Here is a 22,772-nt window from a genome sequence, read left to right on the forward strand (position 1 = left end):
GTTTTGGTTGACAGCAAATCTCAGTGCATTGCAAAATCAATATTGATTCTTCTTTTACAGCAGCTTAAATGTTTAAAACTTTGAATGATGTATTGTGTCGACTTACCTCTGGAGATAAAAATGCAGGATATGTACAACCACATAACACCTCCTGAACATCTCCGTCCTTCCCCGGTATCTCTATCACTCTAACTCTCTCCACATCCACAGATTGTCTCACCAGTGTATTGAAAAATCCCAAAAAGGTCAATTCAGTGCTGTTGATTTGTTGTTAAACTTGCCATCCATCAGTATATTTAACTGGATTTTAGAGATAAATCAACACGTTTTTGTTTTATAGTGATGATCATTATCTTTCTTAGGTAACGTGGGTGGTTGAGTTGTGAGGAAATAAACATCAGTTAAAACACGTAGGTGGTTCTTTCCATGAAAAGCAATTAATCAGATTATGAGAAATAATGTTTTTTTTACACACATATAAAATTGTTACCATGTAATTTATTGAAGTTTTTGTCTGCAAATACAAAAAATGATGAGCTTACGAAATTAAGCAACAAAAGCAATTCAAGAAATTTTATCATCATCATCATCATCATCATCATAGTATAATATCAGAGAGCGGTGACATCTGCTGCTATCCCAGCATCCTTTGCAATGGCATCTGTTGTTATCCCAGCATCCTTTGCCATGGCATAGAATAGACCTCGTTTTTCCAACAAGTATCCTGGAGCATCGAATTCCACTATTTTACCCGCATCAAGCACCATTACCCTGTGGAAGAAAGACAAACACAAAGAGTGACCTGGCTGAACAGTGTAAATTATTAATGGTCGGCAAGTGTGGAGGGGATGGATGAGAAGGTATTTGGGCTATTTGAAAATGTAACAAACAAGAGAGGACGGCGATGCCTATTATTTCAAGGAAAAAACAGATAAATTCATGCATTCTACTTTTACACAACTTCTCATCGCTATAAAAGTTAACACTGCTTGAGAAAAGACTCCAGATTTCTCTAGTCTCACTATGCTTTACATGCATTATTCTCTTTACAGCTGCACATAAATACAGGGTCTGACTTAGACCTCATAGCTGTGGCCATCGGGCGTCTGGAGGATGTGGCCTCACTGCTGGGACACCTGGCCCTTGAAAACTGATACTGAATTTTACAAGCCCATAATTTAGAAATAAAACAGTGAACAAAGGCACAGAAAATAGAAACAAGAATACAAGTAGTCTTTAAGTGTGTGCTCTATGTCTAAAAAGTTCTTTGTCAACTGTGTAGAGCCCACTTCCTGGTGAGGCCCATGTGATATGGTCCAAAGTTCTTTAAAGGGTTGAAATTGATCAATCCACAGTTGTTTTTTCAAGTAAAGAATTAACAGTTTCTTTCAATGTTTAAACAGATGTGAACAAACAAGAAAATACAAGTGTGAATGATGCAACTGCTCCGTAAATACATACAAAGTTTTGCATATTTTGTTTGCTATTCTGAAGCATTCCAGTCAAAATAAAAACATATGTGCAATACTCAGTAGAATGGCAAAGTATGGCAAAAAGACAAGTGGAAAAAAAGAAAGAAAGAAATGAATGGAGTGGTAGGACACCTCATGAAAACATTACAAAGGTCCAGTGTGTAACATTTAACATTGGCTGACCATAATAGGTCCTTGATGTGGGTAGTGGGAAGTCCTCTGTTTGGTACATCAAACGTCTCACCTCTAGATGTCACTAATTCTTACACACTGGAACCTTAATGGGATACTCACCTAGAGCTGTCCATGATGCTGTGCAGGCGGTGGGCGATGGTGAGGACAGTGCAGTGTGAAAACTGTTTGCGGATGGTATTCTGAATCAGGTTGTCTGTCTCCAGGTCGACAGCCGCCGTGGCCTCATCCAGGATTAAGATGCGAGTCTTTCTCAACAGCGCTCGCGCCAGACACACCAACTGTCTCTGCCCAACGCTGAGGAGAGAGAGAGAGAGAGAGAGCGATAAATATAAACAATAATTGGAATGCTTCTAAACTAGTGTTGTAGGGGTTTGAAAAGTTGCATTGCCACATTTAATTATTCTAAATATACGTGTGTATATATATATATATATATATATATATGCATACATTTATATTTAGATAGATATGAGAAACACCAATCAGGGCTTGATTGAAATGTAAGACTGTGCTGATGATAATAAGGCTGGGCCTGGATAGGAGAGATCTGGATGAAGATTTAAAGGCTTATATTTTCAAACACAAGTAATTCTAAGCCCACTAAACAGGGGCAGGTAGAGGAGTTTGCCTTTTTCTTTAGATTGATTATTTTCAGAAACATGAATGTATCTTAACAACCAGTGCAGCAGAGCATGAGTGCAACACACAATGGGAAAATAGTACCACAGAGATTAGTAAAATGATGTGGTTTGTGTTTTGGAATGTTACTTTTCTGTGTCTTACCTGAGGTTCTCGCCTCCTTCTGAGACTTCATATTCTAACTTTTCGTCCAGTCCTGATACAAAGTCCTTTAGATGTGAGAGCTCCAGTGCTCTCCAGATGTCTGCATCACTGAATCTATCAAATGGATCCAGATTCATCCTCAAGGTCCCGCAAAACAACACTGGATCCTGTGTCCAGAGGATTGAATAGGTCAATGTACAATTTAACACAGGACTTTATTGTTAGAAGTGAGTGTGTATATTTTTTTTCTTTCTTTCTTTCTTTACCTGTGGTATGATCGTGAGCTTGTTTCTCAGGTCATGCAGGCCTATCTTTGCGATATCGATGCCATCAATGAGGATGCGACCTTCAGCAGCTTCAACAATTCTGAACAGGCAGTTTGTTAAGCTTGATTTGCCCGCTCCTGTGCGACCCACTATTCCAATCTGGATGCAGTGAGACAGAACACACAAAATAAATAATGTAACAGTGGCTGGCACATGTTTTTTTTTTTTGTATAATGGTTTGGGTTTTCGGAAACACAAGTTATTGTGTGGTTTAATGTAATTATAGCATTATATTCTAAGTGAAGTGAAGCGTTCAACCATGCACAAGCTAATATGCTTTTTTGTACATTTAGTATCTGTACCCGTCTGTACAGTAGACCACCCATTTGAAAGGTTCCTATAATTAAACTAAGATACAGAGATTTAATGATAGCATGAGACCGCCCCTTAACTTATCAAAATGGGGTAGTGCCAATCAATCATTGACAGTGTTTATGCCAGAAAAAGTCAAGAGAGAGGGAACAAAAACAAGCGCACACGCACACACCCTCTCAGAGCTCTTGATGTCACAGTTGATTCCATGCAGCACCAGGTCCAATCCAGGTCTGTACCGGACCTTGTAGTTTTCAAACTGTAGTCCTCCTTCCTCAGGCCAATCCACTGGAGGTCGATTGTCATTGACCCACTCAGCCTGTAGAAACAAACACACAGTTTACACTTGTGTAAAGGTGTAGAAGAGGTATGATGAACATGATCATGGCCCAAGAGTGAATTGTGAAAAACTCACAATCTAACATACCTCGTTATCTATCTTGGTGTATTCATTCACTCTCTCCACAGCTACAATATTGGTTTCCAGCTCTGAGTTCATTCTCACCAGCCAGTTGAGGTTCTGTGTTATCTGCAAAGCCCCAAAAAGAAGAAAGTATCCATTGTTAGCATTAGAACAAGAACAAGAACATTATTATCTGCAATGTAAGAGTGCACCAGTGACTTACATTCAGGGCAGAAGATATCGACAGGCCAATCAGGCCACTGTCAAGTGTATTTCTGGAAATAACAGCGAGTAAAGATGCAAAAAACACCACTAGGTTTCCGAGAAACTCCAGTCGGATAGCCAACCATCTGTAAACACAGAGAAATGTGACAAAATGTTATCATTTACCTTCACACACAAAATAAAATGACCACGCCTGATTATATGGTGTTCAATATCTGACCTGTTTGAAACAATCCAAGGGTAAACACTCTTGAGGTTTTCATCCATAACCATTTCGTTGTGTGAGAGAAACCTTGCTTGGTGGCCGTAGGCTCGTATCACTGACAGACCGGACACAGTCTCACCAAAGTGAGAGTATATAGGAGAGCGGGAGACAGAGTCCAGCCGACGCAACTGCCTTGAAGTGGCTACATAGAAGCGCTACGTGTAGAGAGAGACCGAAGAAATCAGTGGAAGGATCAGAAACAAGCATTTCCCCTCTATTTTCATTGTTTGTTTGTTTTTAATGTAATTCTAATTAATTGTTCAGCTTACCTGCACAAAGTAGTAGAAAACAGCCAAAGGGAGGATGATGAGGGTGAAGAAAGGAGTGGCCAAACAGATGACAAACAATGTCCCCACCACAGTCAGCAGACACTGGAGCCAGGAGCGTGCAGACATGGGAATGACTTCGTCCACTGTGAAAATGTCCTTTGGGAACAACAGCAAGTTAGACGTGACACTTGATGTGTCTGCAGATGCAATATTCATCTTTTTTCATTCTGATATGCATAGTCTGGGAATTATGTGCCTGTTTGTTGTCTCTGTCGTGTTGTGTATTGTTTTACAGCTGTTATATATATATAATAATTTCCCTGTATACTTGAATGAATGGCTATTACCTTTGCCAAAAAGATTATATAATCATTACAGTCTGTCTGTTCCTCTGCAGGAACACACAAGAACTATTAAATCAAGCGCCATAAAATTGCTTTATTCCCTTTGTTTTTTTCTGTTTTTAAATTGTTAAATTGTTTTTTACTGTTACACCTTTTTATTATCGTCTTGTTAGTTGTCTATAATAATCAGTTTTTTAATTGCAGGAACCTCTTTAAAGGCGCTGCACAAATAAAGTCTGACTGTCTGTTTCTCTAACAGCAGGGAGAATGGGCTTCAGAAATGCACTGTCTGTACAGGCATCCTCAGTTTTGTCATTGTCCTTCAGTAGACATGGGATCTCCATGGTAACAAGCAGTAGGCTGAACTAATTAAGTAGTTTTGCCTGAGAAGTGAAACAACTCAAACAGTCCTGCAGAACGTTCTGAGGTGTTGTGTTTACGACAGCTTACTGCAGACATACAGTAGCTGCCCTCATATCTCAGCATCAACAATTCAAAAAGCAAGCACTCAAGACAGGGGAAGAAGTGGGAAAACATGAAAAACATGAAAACAACAAGAAAGAGGAAATAATAGACCAACCTTTGCAAAGCGATTAACCACTCGTCCAATTGGCGTAGTGTCAAAGAATAGCATGGGAGCTCGCAGTATGTTGCTAAGTAGACTCGAGTGCAGGATACGAGACGCAGCAACCGAACCGTTGGCTATGAGGATTGCACCGATGAAAACAAAGACACCTGCCAGAGAAGAAGAGACAATAATTACACTTTCACACAGTGGAACAATATAAAATGGTAGCAGTATTTTGGCAAGAGAGGATACAAGAAGAAGGAGGAAGAGTTTTTATTAGCTCAGTCCAAATCTACATGTCTCTAGACTGTGGGAGGAAAACTTGGTACAAGACGAATATGGAGAAGAGCAGAAACTATTCCTATTTCCCACACAGATAATCAATGTCTAGGGTGAATGTAAACAATACAAATAATACTAGAAAGAGGTTTACTGTAAGAGGTTTACTGACACAGTTTTTATGCTTACTCATATCAATAAAACTATTGATTAGAAAAGAGAGTAATAACAAAACATTTTATCACACAAGTGAGCACACAGAGGACACATGTGACTGTAGTGAGGATAATTATCAGTTACCCTGAGCAACTCCCAGGGCGCCAAACACTCCTACTCTGGTGTCTCTGACAGAGGCAGGGTATGTTTCGTTGACGTACTTCGCTGCATCATTAGTCCAATCACTCAGCCACACATTCTGACCAACGGTGGAAGCGAGCTGGAGGATGAAAAACGCCAAGGCCGAGACACTGTATACCCAGCCCATGGCTCGCAGGTACTCAAGATACACCGACATCTTCACCTAGATATTAAAGACACAAAAAGGGTTCAGTGAACAGGTTATAACTTGGCAGAATTTGTGATGCCAAATTATGCATTTAAGAACTTTTTTTTACCTGTCCTGTTTCCATAGCTTCCTTCTCTATTAGCCTCTGGCCTTTCTTTGCATCACCCTCCTCTGGTTTTTTGATAGAACTGTTTGTTCTTAGTCGGATACTAGAAAAGACAAGAAAAGAAAAGATTCCAAAGCACTCAGAGAGAGCAAGTTTACACCACTTCACAAGTTTAAAAAAAATCACAACCAAATAAAATACAATAAAATATATAATTGAGACAAAATCTTGTGTCATTTAGTATTCTCACTGACAAAATTCTGTTGTACTACAATATTGTGTCACAGCTGTGCTCTAACCTGCCCATGCGTTTGCTCCGGCGGATGCTGTTTTCCCTCTTCATCGTAGCAGAGACAATGTCCACCATGGGTGAGTCGGGATCGGTGTCTTCTATTTCCGAGATGAGCTGTACATCCATAGTCTCGGGGCCCTTGTCTGAAAAAAGAGACATCGGAGAAGCATTTTCTTCATAAGGACGGTTAAAATTAGACACACGCAGTGACGATTCCTGTTTGAAGCACCCAAATAAAGAGTCAGTTCTTTCTTCTCACTGGGTTATAATCAAGTAAAACAGAATCAACTACACTAAAATATACAGGTCTTGCAGTCATGACCTTAACTCATAACTCAAGAAAATAGGAATACACTCTAAATCTAAGGCAAGTACAATATAGCACAATTCAGAAACATGTGATTCATTGTTCAATACAAAAGCATGCAAATGTAAAAAAGTATGCCATTGAGATGAAGTAGACGAGAAATAATACATTTCTTCTGTCTATCTTGTGAGAAGAGGAGAGTGTGAGACAGTGGGAATTATCAATTGCACTGTACTTGATAACTAACTGTATGAATATAGAAATCTAAAAAGAATCAGAGAGAAATGTAACAAATCTAAATACTGCCAGCCCATAAAAAACTCATAATCACATAGTGACACATTCACAGCTATAGGTTTTGGTGCAGAATCGTTCACTCACTAGTCACTTTATTAGGTACACCAGTTCAACTGCTTGAATTACAGACGTAGAGCAAACAGAGAATAATTTTTATATTTTACAGTGAATGATGAATGAAAAATATCCAGTGGTTAGAAGTTCTCTGGGCAAAATTGCCTTGTGTTTGTAAGTCAAATAAATAGTGGTTACAAACGAGGTATGCAGAAGACCAACTCTGAGCACACAACACATCGAACCATGAAACAGATGGGCTACAGAAGCAGAAGACCACACTGGGTGCCACTCATACACACGTACATCATGCAGTTTGATTACCTGACTCTGCATCGCTCTCTTTGGTCTGCTCTCCTGCATATGTGTCTAGAAACTCGGCAAAGGCGCCTTTGTTGGCACGAAGGCTGTTGTAGGATCCAACCTCAGAAATCACTCCATCTTTCAAGACCACGATTTCATCGACATAAGGCAGGAATCCCACGCCGTGTGTCACCAGGAGACGAGTCTGTGCAGATAAAGACATAATTCACTTTACAAATTGAACACACTCCACAGCAGAATGCCTCACCCAATCGACTTTTACATTTTTTTTAATCTAACACATATTTTGAATTAGAAACAGTATTTATTTGCTGAATTGTCTGATGCCAGTGGAACCATAACACTGTATTCAGCTTTCAACAATCAATTCTACAACATTTAAAATGTACAAACCTTATCTTTAAGTAATCCATTGGGTCCAATAACTTTATCAAAAAGATGCTTTGCTACATGGGAGTCCACTGCAGACAATGGGTCATCCAAAAGGTAAATATCAGCCTGGCTGTAAGTTGCTCGAGCCAAACTAATACGTTGCTTCTGACCCCCTGAGACATTGACTCCCTGAGGGGAAGGTAGGAAAGAAAATATTAGTTCATATTATAGTAAATCCTCTAACATTCAAGCTGACTTGACCATTATTATCACAATGATTTTACATATATTGATAAATCTGCAATGCTCACCTTCTCTCCAATCTCAGTGAGGTCTCCACCGGGGAGCAGCTCCAGGTCGGGTTTCAGGGCACAAGCCTCTATCACCCTCTGTAACTGCCCTTCGTCACTGGGAGAGCCAAACAGGATATTGTCCCTCAGCGTGGCATTTTGGATCCAGGCTTGCTGTGGCACATATGCAAGGGACCCCTGGAGAAAGAGACATTAAGAGTCAGGCTCAGACGGTCCTTCGACCAACACTGTCGACCAGCCTCCTGTCTTGGATGAAAAGGGGCTCACGTTCATTCAAACCAAACTCATGAGAATAAAAGAAAAAAAATGCCTCACAGAATGAAGGAATTCACCAGCTCTACTGTGAGCTTTTCTAGCAGCATCTTTTGTGGATGTAACTAAAACAGAGCAGTAGTAGGCTACACATTTCTGACAAAGGTTGGTAACAATATAAATGGTCTTGCATTGCTAGAAGAATGGAAGGATGGAGTTTGGCTTGGTATTTGGAATGGTTTTTAGACTTTCTCTTCTCAAATCATGTATAAAAGAACTTCTTAACTGAAAGCACTCGCATCAAATGAGCTTGAAATAGGTTAGGCTAAGAAATTAACCCCAGTTCTTTGAAACATGAGTGCAGTATCTCCATATGGGACACGCCCTCCAAGCTGTCCCTACAACTCATTTGTAATAACCTGACGTTATTTGGACAGAAGCTACAACAACCAAAGGGCATCACCTGAATGTTGACCAGGCCTTTGACGATGTGCATCTCGCCGAGGAGAGCTGAAACCAAAGAGGACTTTCCTGAGCCCACAGCTCCCACGACCGCTACCAGCCGGCCTGGCTTTACATCCAAGGAAACACTGGAAAAACAGTAAAACACAAATACAGCGTTACACTGCATCTATGCAATATAATATTCAAGCATGTGACGTTGTTCACTGAAAGAGACGTACTTTTCAAGCAGAGGCTTGGCATCTTTTTCCCATGCAAAGGAACCATCACGCACTTTAACCGCAGCGTCTAACAAAATGGAAGCAGACGCACAGAGAAGACGGACGGGTGAATGAATGGCACACTCAAGCTTTGCTGCTATGCTTAGAAACACAAATGAATGCTGAGGGTGAACATACTAAAGCTGGGGTCATGCTGCACGCTGCCTGTCTCAAGGTCTTCCCCTCCAAGGAACTTCTCCAGGCGTTTCACAGACACTGTTGTCTGAAGGGACAAAAGACATGGTTAGTGTGTGACAGCATATGGGTTTGATATGTATGCACGGCCGTCCACACTGTGGTGGCTGAAAGATTCTCATGTGTCCGATCATAGTGGCATTATAAAGCTTCATATTTTCACTCTCTAGTCTGTGTCTCTGTCATTCGGGGGAACTCTCTGTGGGTGTACTTGTATTCGTTACCTCTAAGGGACCTTTTCTGGCAACAATAACCTTGTCAGGACCGGTGAGGAGACCAATACCTGTTCCTAATGAAGCAGAATCTAATTTCTGAGGAACTGGTTTAGTTTAGGGCTAAGACTGGAATTGTGGTTCGATTACAGTTAGGAATATTTCTTTAGAATGGAATGGAATGCAACGTCCTAAGAAAAACAGCTGTCGAAAGGGAAATTATTGTACCGCGTGTACCGTGCGTCTCTCTCACCTGCACAATGCCGGCGATGAGCTGGGGCAGCATGGTCAGGGGAAATCGGAGGAGGTTAAAAATTGTGATGGAGGTGAAGGCTTTCTCAGGGGTCAGTATATTCTCAGAGCTTATCCCTACAAACACTCCAAATGTGACCAGAGAAACCTGTTGACAAAAAAAAAGATTAACAAAAACCTTAAATCCTTAAGCTGCTGTTTCTTTTCTTTTCACAGGACTCACCAGGGATGGAGCACTGATGAATAAGAGGGTGGAGACACATGTCAGATGGGCAAACTTCTTCAAGACATGAAGTTCTTTTCCTCTAATGCCTTCAACCTGCCTTTGGAAGGATGGCTCCCATGCGTACAGCTTCAGAATCTGGAGGAAGAGCGGGACGAGGGAGAATAAGGCATTGTAGAAGGCACGGAAAAGGAAGGGTGGGGGGTGGAGGAGAAAAATAGCACTGTAAACAATTGCCATAGACCGCAGGTGGTGGACACAGTGTACAAGTCTGTTTTGCAAAATCTAACATTTCAGGTTTTTCCTCAAACAGGAAAGCTTTTCATCTGAGGAAAAGTCTCACTTCCCCACCTCCACTGATCTGGCTGAAATACTTTTACCCAGAATGAGGCGCACATGGTCATCGTTATAGGGGAAAATAATTAGGAATGGATATAATGAGGCAACTCACCTTGATCCCATTGAGTATTTCATTCATGATTTTCAGTCTCCCGTCTTTAAACTTCATGTTATCTATCTGGAAAGAGATGAGACAGGAAGAGAGGCTTTAAATCAATTCTCAAAGCCGTCTGCTACTTCTTTGACGTAAAATTCACTTGTGCCGAGATGATGCGATACAGATTATTTCACTCAGTGCTAAATCATCTTATTGCCATGTGCAGTACACTGTAAAGCATACTGATCCTGTACGTGTGTGTGTAGCTCTGCTAACCTGAATTGTTCTGGCCCTGGAGGCGAGCAGTGCATTGATTGGCACCAGTAAAACCATGACTCCGAATCCTGCAAACGCACTCGGCCCTAACTCCACCCACAAGAAAACTATGGACAGGACGATCTGTAGAGGGCAGGACCAAATCAGGTGGATGAAGTTTGTCACTTCGTTGAAGCGCTGGGCGTCTGCGGACATCAGGTTCACTGTTTCTCCGACCGTTGACTCTTTGCGACTGTCATTAGACATCACTAAAGCCTTGGAAAAGGGACAAGGAAGGAGCAGTGGAGAGAGAGATGGAGCAGGAAAAGAAGCAAGAGAAGGACAGAGTGGTGACAGCGGTAATTATTATTATTATTACTATGTTATATTATATTATATATATGTTAAGGATTTCTTTCTCATATGGAGCAAAAAATAAAAAATCACATTTAAATATGTAAAAACAACTCAAACTAATTGATCAATACATGATTAATAATCAATTAATCACTGCAGCCCTATCACAGCAGTGTTTAGTTATTACAGTACTTAAGCAGCAAATGTTGACAGAGTGAGACTTTGTACAGCTCAGGGAGGCGATTAGACAATGTATCCTTATCAGTGGCATTTAAGTAAACGTCATATCATGCTAATAAAAGTGATTTGTCACTCATAAAGCTGACAACAGGTCTTTTGGACCCTTCCAAAGGGAAAGTCATGGTCAAGTTTATTTTCTTTGGGGGAAAAAAAAGATCTGGTGTTGCTCCGGTGTTTACCTTTTTGTACACAGCTGCCATGATGGCAGTGCGGACCTGCATCCCCAGCACGAAGCAGCGTTGGAAGTACTGCTGCAGGAACAGAGACTGCAGGATAGCCACCAGCAGCAGCAGCACTGCGTAGAGATAACCCTCCCAGACGTAACTGGATTTGTCTTGAGTGAAGGTGACCATCAGTCTGACAAAAGAAAACAGTCAACGGGACAGCTCAACAACACATGCTTCTATCACATTCCCGTCATCTTGCAGCGGTGATTTCACTCTCAGTCAGGAAGTATTCTTATTGTATTTGCTGTTTCTGGAGGACTTTGCAGTACAGTAATACCATGGGGATGGAATGGGGGATTTCTATCATGGTAATACCCTTGTTTATCTAAAACAATACCAACCCTAATAGTAATAATACCACACATATTTCCAAAGCTTGGTAATGAGTGGTAATTACTATAAGCTACCAAACAGTGTCATACCTTGACATGAAAATGCTAAACAAACACCATCCCCCACCTCAACCCACCTCCCCCACCCCGTCAGTGTCGAGAGCTGATGTTTAGAGTTGAGTGTATAGTTAAGTCCAAGGGTTGGATTATTCACCAGCACCACACACTGTTATTTCTGCAGCTTTGAACGACGTGTCACGAACGCATGCACGTAGGTTCCTTTACATGTTTTAGTTGAGTAAATACTTTCCACCACACATGAATGAGCATTGATTGGGGCCAAAATCTTTTTTTTTTTTTTGTAAATACTGATATTCTCTGGTTCATGTGCATTATTCTTTCACCCTTTTAAATCCACCAAGAATTCAATGTAATCATATGTTCAGTGGTTGAGATGAGGAAACTTCCTGTGGCCTTCTGTGCTCTGACTCTGTAGTTCAACATTATACTACACTGTATGTTTTTGTGTATACTGTGAGCATATAGCGAACCCTAATCTCTTGAGTTAATGATTGCAAAGTGTACAGAGGCAATCAGCAGCAAACAGTCAGTGCGAGTTTATTGTCAGTGATGTAGCGTGACTCAGCACTGGGTCAGGGTTTATCAATGAAACCCTTGAAATTGTCAAAAAATCAATTGTAGTTATTTACTTGCATCCCTGAAGAGAAATTATTAATTTGAGCCAGCTCAAATTTGGGTATAAAATGGTTCAGTTTGTTTTTTGCCAAAAAAGTGTTCTAATTTTTATAATACATTTGTTAAGCCCAGTAAATGGTTAGTAACAATATTCCCATCAGTCACTTCTTTTAAAAAAACTTGACTCACTTCAGCAGTTGAGGATTGACAAAAATGAACAGGTCCTGCAGAAGTTTGAAGAGCGCAGATTCGATTAAAACCCTTTTAAAGCTCTTGAAGATGGTGATAACGAGCCATGAATTGGGATAGTTGATTTCCTCTTTTTCTTTCTTCTTTTTCCTTCCTTTCTTGCCCTTCTCTGTCTGAGGAAAAACATTGTTTGGACAAGAATAAATCTGTGACATGTGACAGAGAATCCATGACACAATTAAAAGAGGAGTGCACCGCGTTTAGTGCCCTTTACTGTGCACTCACCATCATCAGCACATCCTGACTGACGCCTTCCTTCAGACCAGTGCAGTGGCCATTTTCAAAAGCGTCTTCCTCGGATTTATCTTTGTTCCTGAAGCCTCTCTCCTTCAAACGAGTTTGTAAGCGGATCCGCGCTGCGCCTAACTCCTTGTCCATGACAGATTGGAAGCAGTCGTGGATGTAAGCAGTGGTGTCTTTCTGGTTCAGCTCCCACATGTCCTCCTGAACCAGGGGTCGCTTGTAGCCTTTAAACATCATACTGAGGAGGAAAAGAGCTAAATGAGATCATGGAGCATGGTTTGCAAGGTTTCTTACTGAAACAACCTCTTTTTTTCGTGTACCTGTTAAACCAGTTGAATGTGATTCTGCTCAAAAATGCTGCACCAGCTTCTGGATTCTGTGGACAGAAACAGTTAGTGAGCACACAGATGGATAATGTTTCACAGCGCGGCTGAAGTAGTAACGTAGGTGTTGTGTATTGTGTACTGTTTCACAGAATCAGAAAATGACATTGCCAGGGTGCCCACATGTACCTTTTTATAAGCGTCCCTCTCTTCTGGAGGGACATCGGCCACGGCTGAGAGAATAAGAGCAATCAGCTCCAGCCCAAAGGAAATGTAGAAAAGGCAGAAGCGAGGGACATCACTGATCTCTCCCTGCTGGAAGGAAGAAATGTGTTTAAGGTTCCTGGTATTAATTAAATGAAGTAAACTGTTCCAAGGTGGAAATAATCATTCAATGTGTGTGATGCTCTAACATGTGAACACACTAACAAAATAATAAAGGGGGTCTACACTGGTGAAGAAGGTGAGTCTCTGAATGTTGCTTTACTGATAAATATGGTGCAATAAATCAGGCGGTTGTGTTGTATCTCAGTAATGGTTACAGTTTTTTTGCTGGCTCCCAAATGGAACCAACATTCCTCCGCATACCTGTCTGAGGGCCTCTCGCAGGAGGGTCTGGAAAGGGAAGACGTCGCACAGAACAAGAAGCAACCAGAAGAGGAAAAGAGTGGCAGAGTCAACGGCTCCTTTTGTTTGCCTCATTCCTTCTTGACACAAGAGAACCAGGATCTAATAGAACAAAAAAAATAGATGTTGTGAAAAAGACAAACAAAAACTACCACCTTTAAATGTGAATCATCAGAGCACAAGAAAAATGTCATATTTACCCATGAGACAGCATATAGGATGGGATTTACATAGTAAACACTTGGATATTTCTCTACGGCAGACGAGTCATTGTTTGGACTGTAGTCAACTGCTAACGTGATCACCAGGCCCACAATGGCCGTCAGCAACAATAGTGAAACCACGAGCTGAAAGGAGGACAGATATGTTAGACAGATAGGCAAATATAAATGAAAAATCCAAAAATCAATGATTCAAAGGATTATTTTTTACTGATTTATTTATTATAAAGTTTTTCCTCAAACCTTGTTTTATTTCTCTTTTATTCTGTGCGCTTTACTCCATATTATTGTAAATGAGGGTCACCCTTTAATGATTTATTGACTATAAGAGTGTATGTTAGTATAGTCTCCTACTTTAAGAGATTATTGGCCAATATTCAGTTTACACATGCATTAAGTGAAAAGACAAAACTTGCATGTTATATTATATAATTTCTAACCCTTTGTTTAGTCATCATTGGACTGTAGTTCAAATCATAAAAAAAAAAGATAATATCCATCTCAAATTACGATTAAAACACTGTATTTGCATGGATTCCTCTTGCTTCGTGCCTTACCTGTTTGCAGAGGTAGAGCTTGGAGCGGAATTTTCGGATCCCTGGTTTTTGTCGGCAAAAAGACACCAGATGCAACGGGGCACAAAGCCACAGGAACCCCAGAGGGATCCAGACCAGAACGGTCTGCTCCATACATACTGGGAGATCTGGGTCTGCTCTCTGCAGGTACGAGTCATTCTGTGCACACACAAGAAAACACACACGGGTCATCCACGTAGCCCCAGAGCTTGTGCTATATTACCAAATGTCTCTGATTATACTTTTAAACAAAAACTTAAATCCATTAAGGCTTCTAATTGGCTAATTGAGAGGTGAGACCTAATGGACCAAGACGAATGTGGATATGAAATGAGCTGAACTTTGGAGCATGCTGTGTTATTTGAACAAACAACCCTGACAGTAAACAGAAACCTGACTTATTAAGTACATGTCGTCCCCTGTCGAGGCAAACTAATTATTTGTAATGTATGACCATTTCAGAGTCTACACCCAAAGTTTATAAGGAAATAATAATGTAATCTGGAAAGATGAGTGTATGTGTTGAGGTTTCCCCACACAGCTCTGTGTAGTCATGTTAAAGCTTTAATTTTAAAATAGTTTATCACAAGGAAAGCAAACCCTGCAAGGCTGCACTTAATGAACATTATAATCCCATTATCTAATTAAGTCAAAAAATAGAAAGAGAAGAAGAAAATCAGCAAAAGAATCCAAAGATAATAATAATTTATCCAACTAATTAAGTTGGAGTTTTGTCAAGTAGCAAAAATAATTCTTAATCAAAAAATCAAAGATGATATAGTGTATCAAACGATAAATGGCGATAACTCCGTTAATGTGCTCTCCAGGTACTAGACATGTCGAGTCATGTGTTACGTGTTAAGAGTCATCATTCTTGTCACGTGGCCACTGTGTACAAGGGTTAAAAACACAGCATGCAATCTATCAGAACGTCACGTTTTTTAAAAAATATTTAAGTTATTTTTTAGAGATAAGGGTCAATAAATGTCCAAAAATAGAAGAGCAACAAATCAATCAAACAAACATTTAGCATTTCTTTAAATAGCTCTTCACTTCACTCTGACGCTCCCAAAGTGCTTTACATAACATCACAAAATAGCAGGAATAAAATCAAGTAAAACTTAATTTACTCAGTTGATAATATTAAAGGGGCGTTTCAAGAGCTATCAAGTACCATGTGAATGTGCTTGATGGGAGACTGATCTTCGTTTTAAAAGAGAAGTGAAGTAGTAGGCGAGGGTTTGGGTGCTTTGTAGATGAAAAGGAGGCATTGACTTTCATTAATGTTCTGAAATAAAGTAACTCACAGTGATGACTTCTAAGACCATTCAAGAGCACTGTGGCAAATTGCATTTTGAGATGTATAACTGAACGATTAAATTGACAATTTTCATTTATTTCTAAATGAGAAACATGTCCAAATTCTACACAGAGTCTTTGTACGTTCATGCACACGAGTATTACACGTGTGAGTTTGTCATCAGGCCAAATACCGGGATACTTTCAATGTTGAAATTGGTTTAAATTGGTTCCCATTTAGACAATAAATCCCAGGGACGTTATGATCACTCATTTCTGGCTTGAACAAAGCAGGGTTAGTGTCAACAAGGTAATCATCGCTGTCACCTCTCAGACATTACAAGAAAACACAGTTTGTACACGTTAGAGACATTAAATGTTGAATTGTATCATCATGTTTTTTGTTTTTTTTTTATTTATTTTATTATTACAAAATATGTATCTCCCGAGTTATATTTCACTGAATTGAATTCACTGAGTGTATCTACAGGTTTACAGTGTATTAAGTATTAAGTGAGGTAATTTTAAAGCTGCAATGATTCTTACCCAGAAAACGGAGCCGCAGTATGCATCCAGAGCAGCAGCACACATGGTCCTCACTGGTGAAGAAAAGCAGACGCCTTCTGCTCTCTGCTCTGTTGCAGAGGGTTGACTGAGCCACTCGTCTTGTTCCCCCACACTCCAGGGACAATTGTAGGATGTGAACCCAAAGCCAATTCAAACCACGAGGCTTTCAAACTCAGAGAGATCGTTGTGGCCTCCTCCTTCAGAAGGAAAGCGTTATTTGTCCATAAAAATGTTTCTGATGTGAGAAGCAGGTGAGTTATTTGCTTAAGTCTAAGTGTGTGTTTTTAGGCAGAAGGTTGAGGTCTCTCCCTCTAGCGTCCTTGTGGCTCATCTGGCTTGGAGTCCTAATGCAAATGAGCAAAGCCTTTTTAAAAACATCCAGCATTTCATAAGGACAAGGACACTCCTCCCTGCCCAAATATGTCTAAAGTTCAACTTTTCATGCACATGGGAGGCATGGGATAAGACAGGGAAAAGCCTAATGCCGTCTTCTGGAAATGTTTTGTCTTCTGTTAGGGGGACAGCCCACCAAAATAAGGAATGTGTTTAGAGAAGGGGGTGGGGGTTAGGTCATTTTACCCCAGATGTTTCCACTTCTCTCCGTGCCTTCTCTTACTCTAGATCATTACCAGGCTCAAGTCACATCTGAGTAATTTCAGGTTGCTGAGCTGAGGACGTTAAAATGTAAAAGGTTTGGAGGAAAGTAACTGTTTGGTGGGAACTTTCATGGAGGGAGGGAGCGAGGGAGGGAGGGCGTCAACGTGTTTGGTCCTTCTCCATTTCCTGTTGTTTTTCAGGGGGAGCAGAAAGGGAGCAGAAATACACATGTAGCTACACGCTGTACACAAACCATTTAAATGAGACGGCAAAACCGAGTGCAGACTAATTTCACTCACGTGTGTGTGTGAGTGAGTGCTTTTCAAAGTGATGGGCGGCGTGATGAGCCAAACAGATAATACTGATTATGACGAGGGTTAATCATTACATGTTTGAAAACAACAAAACCAGTTGAGTCATCGTGAGTGCAGCCCAAGGACGAGAGCCATGTGACATGTGAAGCAAAAGTGAATGGTCATTGAGACAAAGATAGTGTACGACTTCCATAGATAGTACGTATGTAAGGAAAGAAAAGAGGTCCAGTATAATCCACTAAGAAGCTACTGCTAATAGATAGATATAGATAAAAAGAAATTAGTATTATTAATTATTTTTATATTCTTATAATTCAATTGGAAACTAACAGTGTAGGTTTAAGAGTGTTAGGTTCACCTGGAGAAGAGGGGAAATAGACGCCACAGTGAAAATGATGCTACTCAATAGTCAGTCTTTCTTCGATGCCACAGTATAATAAATAAACCTGGTAAACACACTTTGCCTTTGTAATATTGACATATTACTTTCACAATGTAAAATGGGAATAACTCAAATAATTAGATGACTTTGCATAGTGTAAAGTTGAACGTGTTATACCTGGTGTTGCAGATTTGCTTATGCCTTCAAGCCGTGTAAGACATGCACCAACCTGTTTGCCGCCATCTTGCTTTAGTCGCACACTGTCGCTGTTGCCTCGTCTATCTCGTCAGGAAAACAAATAACTTCCCTTGTGTCGTCTGGTGACACGAGATCTGAGCATCACTATACTGAGAGACAAAGAGAGAGTCATGGAGCGCCGATTGGCTTAATCAGCAGTGAGTGATTGAAAATGGTTAAAGCATACAGTGCGTTCTTGATGCCCCATGATTATTCGGCCAATTGAAAGTAATTCTCCCCAAGGAGAACGGACAACTGTGCTATTAACTACTTTATTTTTTTTAGTCATGTCATTAAGCAAATGAAACAAAGTCCATTGCACTGCGCCAATGTGTTATTACACTGTGAGCAAATAAAAAAAAACCATTAAGCACTGTTTTAGATGACATTCATTGTGGCTGCAATGAGAGATGACTGGACTCTTTTTATGATTGCTAAAAAGTAGATATCGACAAGTCACTGCTATATGCTTTACAGATATCTGCTGTTGGGTAATAATGACATGACAGGTTTATTGGTTCAAATTTATAATTCCAGTGCCACCAGACTGCTCCCCGAGAGGTCAATTCTCAGTGCGAGACGCTTTATGCCGACATTTGAAAGACTTAAATTTGTCATTTGAGAATCAATTCAGGCTCATTAGACATCCGTGATCATTGTGGTAATACAGCATGTTCCTCTGTAACTCTCACACCTCTTTTATATAGCTATTGCACCATGTGTCAGTGAATTGCTTATTATTAAATTAATAGGAGCTTGGTTTTTATTGAACGTGGATTGCACTGTTAATTGCTAATTTGATTGCTAATTTTTATTAGGAAAAGGACCAAGGCCCCTTCAAGACTGGCTTTGATTGGGGCAGTAAAAGATACTGACTCATAATTACTGGTGACTCTACAATTATAACACAGTTCCATATCAACACTATCCCTCTCCCCGGTACATATTCCAAACACTCTGAGAACACTGACGGTTACACACGCGTAACTGACGGTTTCAGATAGCCACAACTTCATTTTGACTACTCATAGTACACTTTCAATTCACACACACACACACACACACACACACACACACTCAAAACAGAATCAAAATTAGTGTTTTCAACTAACCAGAATGCTGTTAACAGAAATTCAATCAAAGTATGACACGAGAAAATGATGGAATAATGTATTTACACAATTAAATAGTTCTGCTCATCACAGATGGCTATACGTCTGAACTAAAGAGGAACTCGCCAGTGGCTCAATAAAAGAAAGAACTCATTTTGGAAGTAATGTAATGTCTGGGATTTATTAAAAATAAATGAGGACACATCAGTTTTACTACTAATATGTTTTAATGTCTGTCATGATTGTCCAGTACCCATTCACAAGGTGTTTTTGGCAATTGCATTGAGAGTGCGTACTTTGCTCACATCTGCCACCGTAAGGCCATATCCAGATGTTGATAAAACAGTTCCCATCATCACACAGGTGTTCCTGAACAGAAAAACATGACTTTGTCAGAAAGCAACAAGCAGAACAACTCTTAATGTTTTCCTTTTTTAATAGGGTGAGGATGAATTTCAAATATACCTGAACTTCATGGCAGAATCTCGACTGCAGCGGGCTGAGCAGTGAAACTCTTGAGCCCCCGATCCCTCTAAAATCCTCTGCAGATTTCTCTCTGTGATACCCCCTCCTGTTGCAAAAATGAACAAATAAAGAACTAAAAACTACTACAAATACACATATTAATTAAATACTGGGGGGGACACTTACTAACCTGGCATGATGACAATTCTGTCTTTAGCCTGATGGTGGAAATGGTGGAAATGATGATGTAAAAAGTAAATAGCCATTCACATGCAAACATGTGCACACCTACTGTTCATATTATTACATACTTGATCAATAATCCTTTTAATGAGAGGGAGTCCTTCCAAAGCAGAGCTGTCACAGCCACTTGTCAACACGCGCTCAAATCCCAATGATACCAGAGTCTCCAGAGCAGTGGTTGGGTCATGAACCACGTCAAACGCTGGAGGGAGGATCAATATTACACTTGTCAACAAAACTGAGAACAAAGGAGTAACATAGGTGCAGTAGGGGTTCGTAAAAGAAACACCAAAGTTGAAAAGTTACCTCGGTGGAAGGTGACAGGTAAAGGACGAGCAGCAGCTGGAGAGAAAACAGTGACAATCAGCAAATGTTTTTATTTTTTTTATTCAACACTGAATTTCAGAGTTTACTGTAAATAAATGTTTATTGTGAGTAAGTGTCGACATAAAGTTATGGATGTCACACAAATCTGAGCATACTTGATACATGACCTTTCAGAAAAAGTGCAAACCTTTTTAATTCAATTTGTTTTGAGTACATCAGCTTGAGTAAGAGCAAACCATTGCAAGTGAGCCACTTAAACGACGATTTTGCTGTTGTTAATGTTTTACTTAAACTCGTCTGCAGTCAATCACCTAACAGTATTTACATACATTATTATCTTTACAAGGACGAGATTAAATGTCATTTTGTATTTTACTGCCACAAGAGTAACAACCTAAGGAGGAGGCCAATGTCTGGAATAAATAATGAGGACTCTTCATTGGTTTCTCTTGTGTGAAGATATTTTTGTTGTGGCAAGAAAAGATCATGTCCACTAAGATATGATACACTGTCTCTTTGATTGTTTCTACCTCCACCACCAGTGTGGGTTTATCTGCAAGTTTTTCATTCTGTAAGTGACTTCCTGTCTACAGTTTTGTTCCCATTAAATTTTGTTTACGCATCTACCTACTAACGACTTTCATGAAATACTTATCTCATATAATGGGCTATGTGATAAAAATAAAAAAATCTCAGTCACAACTCATGTACTCACGTAAGGATCATGTACTTGGGACATTCAGATACGTAGAGCGCAGCGACATCAACAATTCAGGATGAATTTTGTCATCATGCTTATGTGAGATGGTAAAGTAGGTAAAGTTCTACACAGATCGGGGCTGAGTCTTCTCGATCTACTGGTTTAAAATGTAAGATGTCTGGTGCCAATATGTAAAACACAATTGATAACGTGTTAAGTCCTTGGCAGAGGTCTGTGCTCTCTGGGTGCTCTTGGTAAATGTTCTTCGTTTTCACCCTGGACTGTTGTTTTTGTTAAATACAAAATATGGCTAGTGTAAAAATGATACAGGTAGACAATACCTAGTAACTCCATGCAGATCTCTGAATCCACCCGTCCATCTTCTGTCAGGGCTCCCAGCACTAGTCCATCAGCTCCGTGGCTCCTCATCAGCTCTATGTCCTTCCTCATCACATCCACCTCCTGATCCGAGTACAGGAAGTCCCCACCACGAGGCCGGATCATCACATAGACCGGAATTTTGACACTCTGCTTCACTACCTTTAGCAGACCTGTGGCAAAAAAAGAACATGCATAAATCCATCAGATGCTCAGGAGCTTTGGGTTACAACTAAATGAATGAATATCTGTAGAGCTCACCAATGCTTGGCGTGAGCCCTCCCTCCAGAAGGCTAGAGCACAGCTCAAGTCGACCAGCACCTGTGCAGAGAGATAAACACTCTGGGTTACATATTGCATGGTGCACTGCACTGTAGACACCTTGTGCAGATTAGTGTTGCTCAACAAACACATATTTAAATCTGTGGAAAATTTGGTGTTATTAAACTGATATGTTTTATCAGATCAGAGGAACAAAAGAAAATTGGTAAAGAAATGTCCGTCAGAAGTAAAATTGTCATCATATTTTGGCCACTGGCTGCTCTTATTTTGAAAGACAACACAGTACTGACCTCCTATTTCTGCATTGATAGCAGACTCCACAGAGTCTACACACACCTCCATCAAAAAGCGCTCAGCCATAGTGACACTCTGGACGAAGAGACAGGCGGACACATGTGAGTCACTGACTCTGTTAGGTAACACATCACACATCAATTTCTTATACATTGTGCCATGGTGGCTGCTTACATGGCAAGGACCCTTGCCTGAAGGACACATAAAAGGCTTATTCTAGGCTACCACAGCCACATTTACATTTTAAAGTGATTACCCAGTTATACAAACATACTAACAGGTAGTAAATTCTATTTCTTTCTAAATGCTACTCACTTTATTTAAGACATACTGGTTATTTAACGTTCCAGTGCAGAAGCTCTGTCACCACCCAGTGGACTTCTGAGTAGTTACCATAACACCGACATCCTCACTGGCTTGTTTTAGCGCGAGGCTGCAGCGAGAAGACCTGACTTCAACAACTGCCTGTAAAAATCTTCTGTAATCTCTAAAAAAACAGTGTAGCTGTCGGTAAATGGACTTTCACCTCTCATCCAAAAGGCTTCCTCAGGTCTGACTGCAGGTATTAGGACATGTGACTTTTCAAAACTTAAATCCAGCAAGTTACTTCACAGATGCCCATGTCTACACAAGATACGGTGACCTGAATGACACGGAACCTTCCCGGCATAGCTGTTAAATCCACTTTCTCATTTTAATAAAGCAATGAAGGTGGACTGAGCTCAGAACATGTTTGAGTGACATACTCACTTGCACAGCCAGCGACAACACAACAGCGTTTCCCTGTAGCGATACATTTCTGACACGGGATTCAGCACGGGGGCGGTGTCATACGCGCCATGCACACAAGGTAGCCAAAGAGAAGCGCGTCACCGCCTGTGCGGGAGACGCTAAAAAACAAAACATACTGTGCCTCCGTCCCAATAAGA

At 40.4% G+C, this 22,772-nt stretch overlaps 2 protein-coding genes across 7 annotated transcripts; both read right to left on the reverse strand.

Moving 5' to 3' along the window:
* Nucleotides 1-478: 478 nt before the first annotated feature.
* On the reverse strand, nucleotides 479-16,859 carry abcc2 (ATP-binding cassette, sub-family C (CFTR/MRP), member 2). Of its 2 annotated transcripts, none has more exons than XM_044046365.1 (32): nucleotides 16,492-16,859; nucleotides 14,629-14,805; nucleotides 14,051-14,197; nucleotides 13,812-13,952; nucleotides 13,413-13,535; nucleotides 13,221-13,276; nucleotides 12,883-13,138; nucleotides 12,598-12,770; nucleotides 11,333-11,510; nucleotides 10,578-10,832; nucleotides 10,317-10,382; nucleotides 9,866-10,003; nucleotides 9,644-9,790; nucleotides 9,122-9,206; nucleotides 8,945-9,011; nucleotides 8,725-8,851; nucleotides 8,010-8,186; nucleotides 7,720-7,887; nucleotides 7,327-7,510; nucleotides 6,352-6,487; nucleotides 6,056-6,155; nucleotides 5,742-5,961; nucleotides 5,175-5,329; nucleotides 4,251-4,406; nucleotides 3,937-4,136; nucleotides 3,715-3,841; nucleotides 3,516-3,617; nucleotides 3,264-3,407; nucleotides 2,717-2,875; nucleotides 2,451-2,617; nucleotides 1,767-1,961; nucleotides 479-771 (listed from the first exon to the last, which is right to left on the reverse strand). In XM_044046365.1, exons 1-32 carry the CDS (start codon nucleotides 16,534-16,536, stop codon nucleotides 612-614), a joined length of 4,731 nt encoding a protein of 1,576 aa, XP_043902300.1. In that variant the 5' UTR covers nucleotides 16,537-16,859; the 3' UTR covers nucleotides 479-611. The 2 variants fall into 2 exon arrangements, with proteins under 2 accessions (XP_043902300.1, XP_043902299.1); XM_044046364.1 differs by having other exon boundaries at nucleotides 13,413-13,538.
* cutc (cutC copper transporter homolog (E. coli)) lies at nucleotides 16,631-22,739 on the reverse strand. 5 transcript variants are annotated; one of them, XM_044046376.1, is made up of 10 exons: nucleotides 22,370-22,587; nucleotides 22,159-22,276; nucleotides 21,840-21,918; nucleotides 21,529-21,588; nucleotides 21,231-21,440; nucleotides 20,169-20,204; nucleotides 19,931-20,064; nucleotides 19,810-19,837; nucleotides 19,620-19,725; nucleotides 16,631-19,523 (listed from the first exon to the last, which is right to left on the reverse strand). In XM_044046376.1, the coding sequence occupies exons 3-10, from the start codon at nucleotides 21,907-21,909 to the stop codon at nucleotides 19,412-19,414; spliced, it is 756 nt and encodes a 251-aa protein (XP_043902311.1). In that variant the 5' UTR covers nucleotides 21,910-21,918; nucleotides 22,159-22,276; nucleotides 22,370-22,587; the 3' UTR covers nucleotides 16,631-19,411. The 5 variants fall into 5 exon arrangements, with proteins under 5 accessions (XP_043902311.1, XP_043902310.1, XP_043902309.1 ...); XM_044046375.1 differs by lacking the exons at nucleotides 22,159-22,276; nucleotides 22,370-22,587 and adding an exon at nucleotides 22,594-22,739; XM_044046374.1 differs by having other exon boundaries at nucleotides 22,159-22,596.
* Between the last annotated feature and the right edge of the window lie 33 nt (nucleotides 22,740-22,772).

The sequence above is a fragment of the Solea senegalensis genome, linkage group LG15, assembly GCF_019176455.1.
Source record: "Solea senegalensis isolate Sse05_10M linkage group LG15, IFAPA_SoseM_1, whole genome shotgun sequence".
Classification (NCBI taxonomy): domain Eukaryota; kingdom Metazoa; phylum Chordata; class Actinopteri; order Pleuronectiformes; family Soleidae; genus Solea; species Solea senegalensis.

Excerpts from the sequence above, each read along its gene's own strand:
- abcc2 (XM_044046364.1), bottom strand. The coding sequence starts at position 16,536 with ATGTGTGCTGCTGCTCTGGATGCATACTGCGGCTCCGTTTTCTGG. Across the intron at positions 5,962-6,055 it reads AAGCTATGGAAACAGGACAG|GTGAAGATGTCGGTGTATCT; the intron begins GTAAAAAAAAGT and ends TTTAATATCTAG. Across the intron at positions 2,876-3,263 it reads ACATCAAGAGCTCTGAGAGG|ATTGGAATAGTGGGTCGCAC; the intron begins GTGTGTGCGTGT and ends CACTGCATCCAG.
- cutc (XM_044046375.1), bottom strand. The coding sequence starts at position 21,909 with ATGGCTGAGCGCTTTTTGATGGAGGTGTGTGTAGACTCTGTGGAGTCT. Across the intron at positions 21,441-21,528 it reads AGGGCTCACGCCAAGCATTG|GTCTGCTAAAGGTAGTGAAG; the intron begins GTGAGCTCTACA and ends TTTTTGCCACAG. Across the intron at positions 19,838-19,930 it reads TTAAAAGGATTATTGATCAA|GCTAAAGACAGAATTGTCAT; the intron begins GTATGTAATAAT and ends TTCCACCATCAG.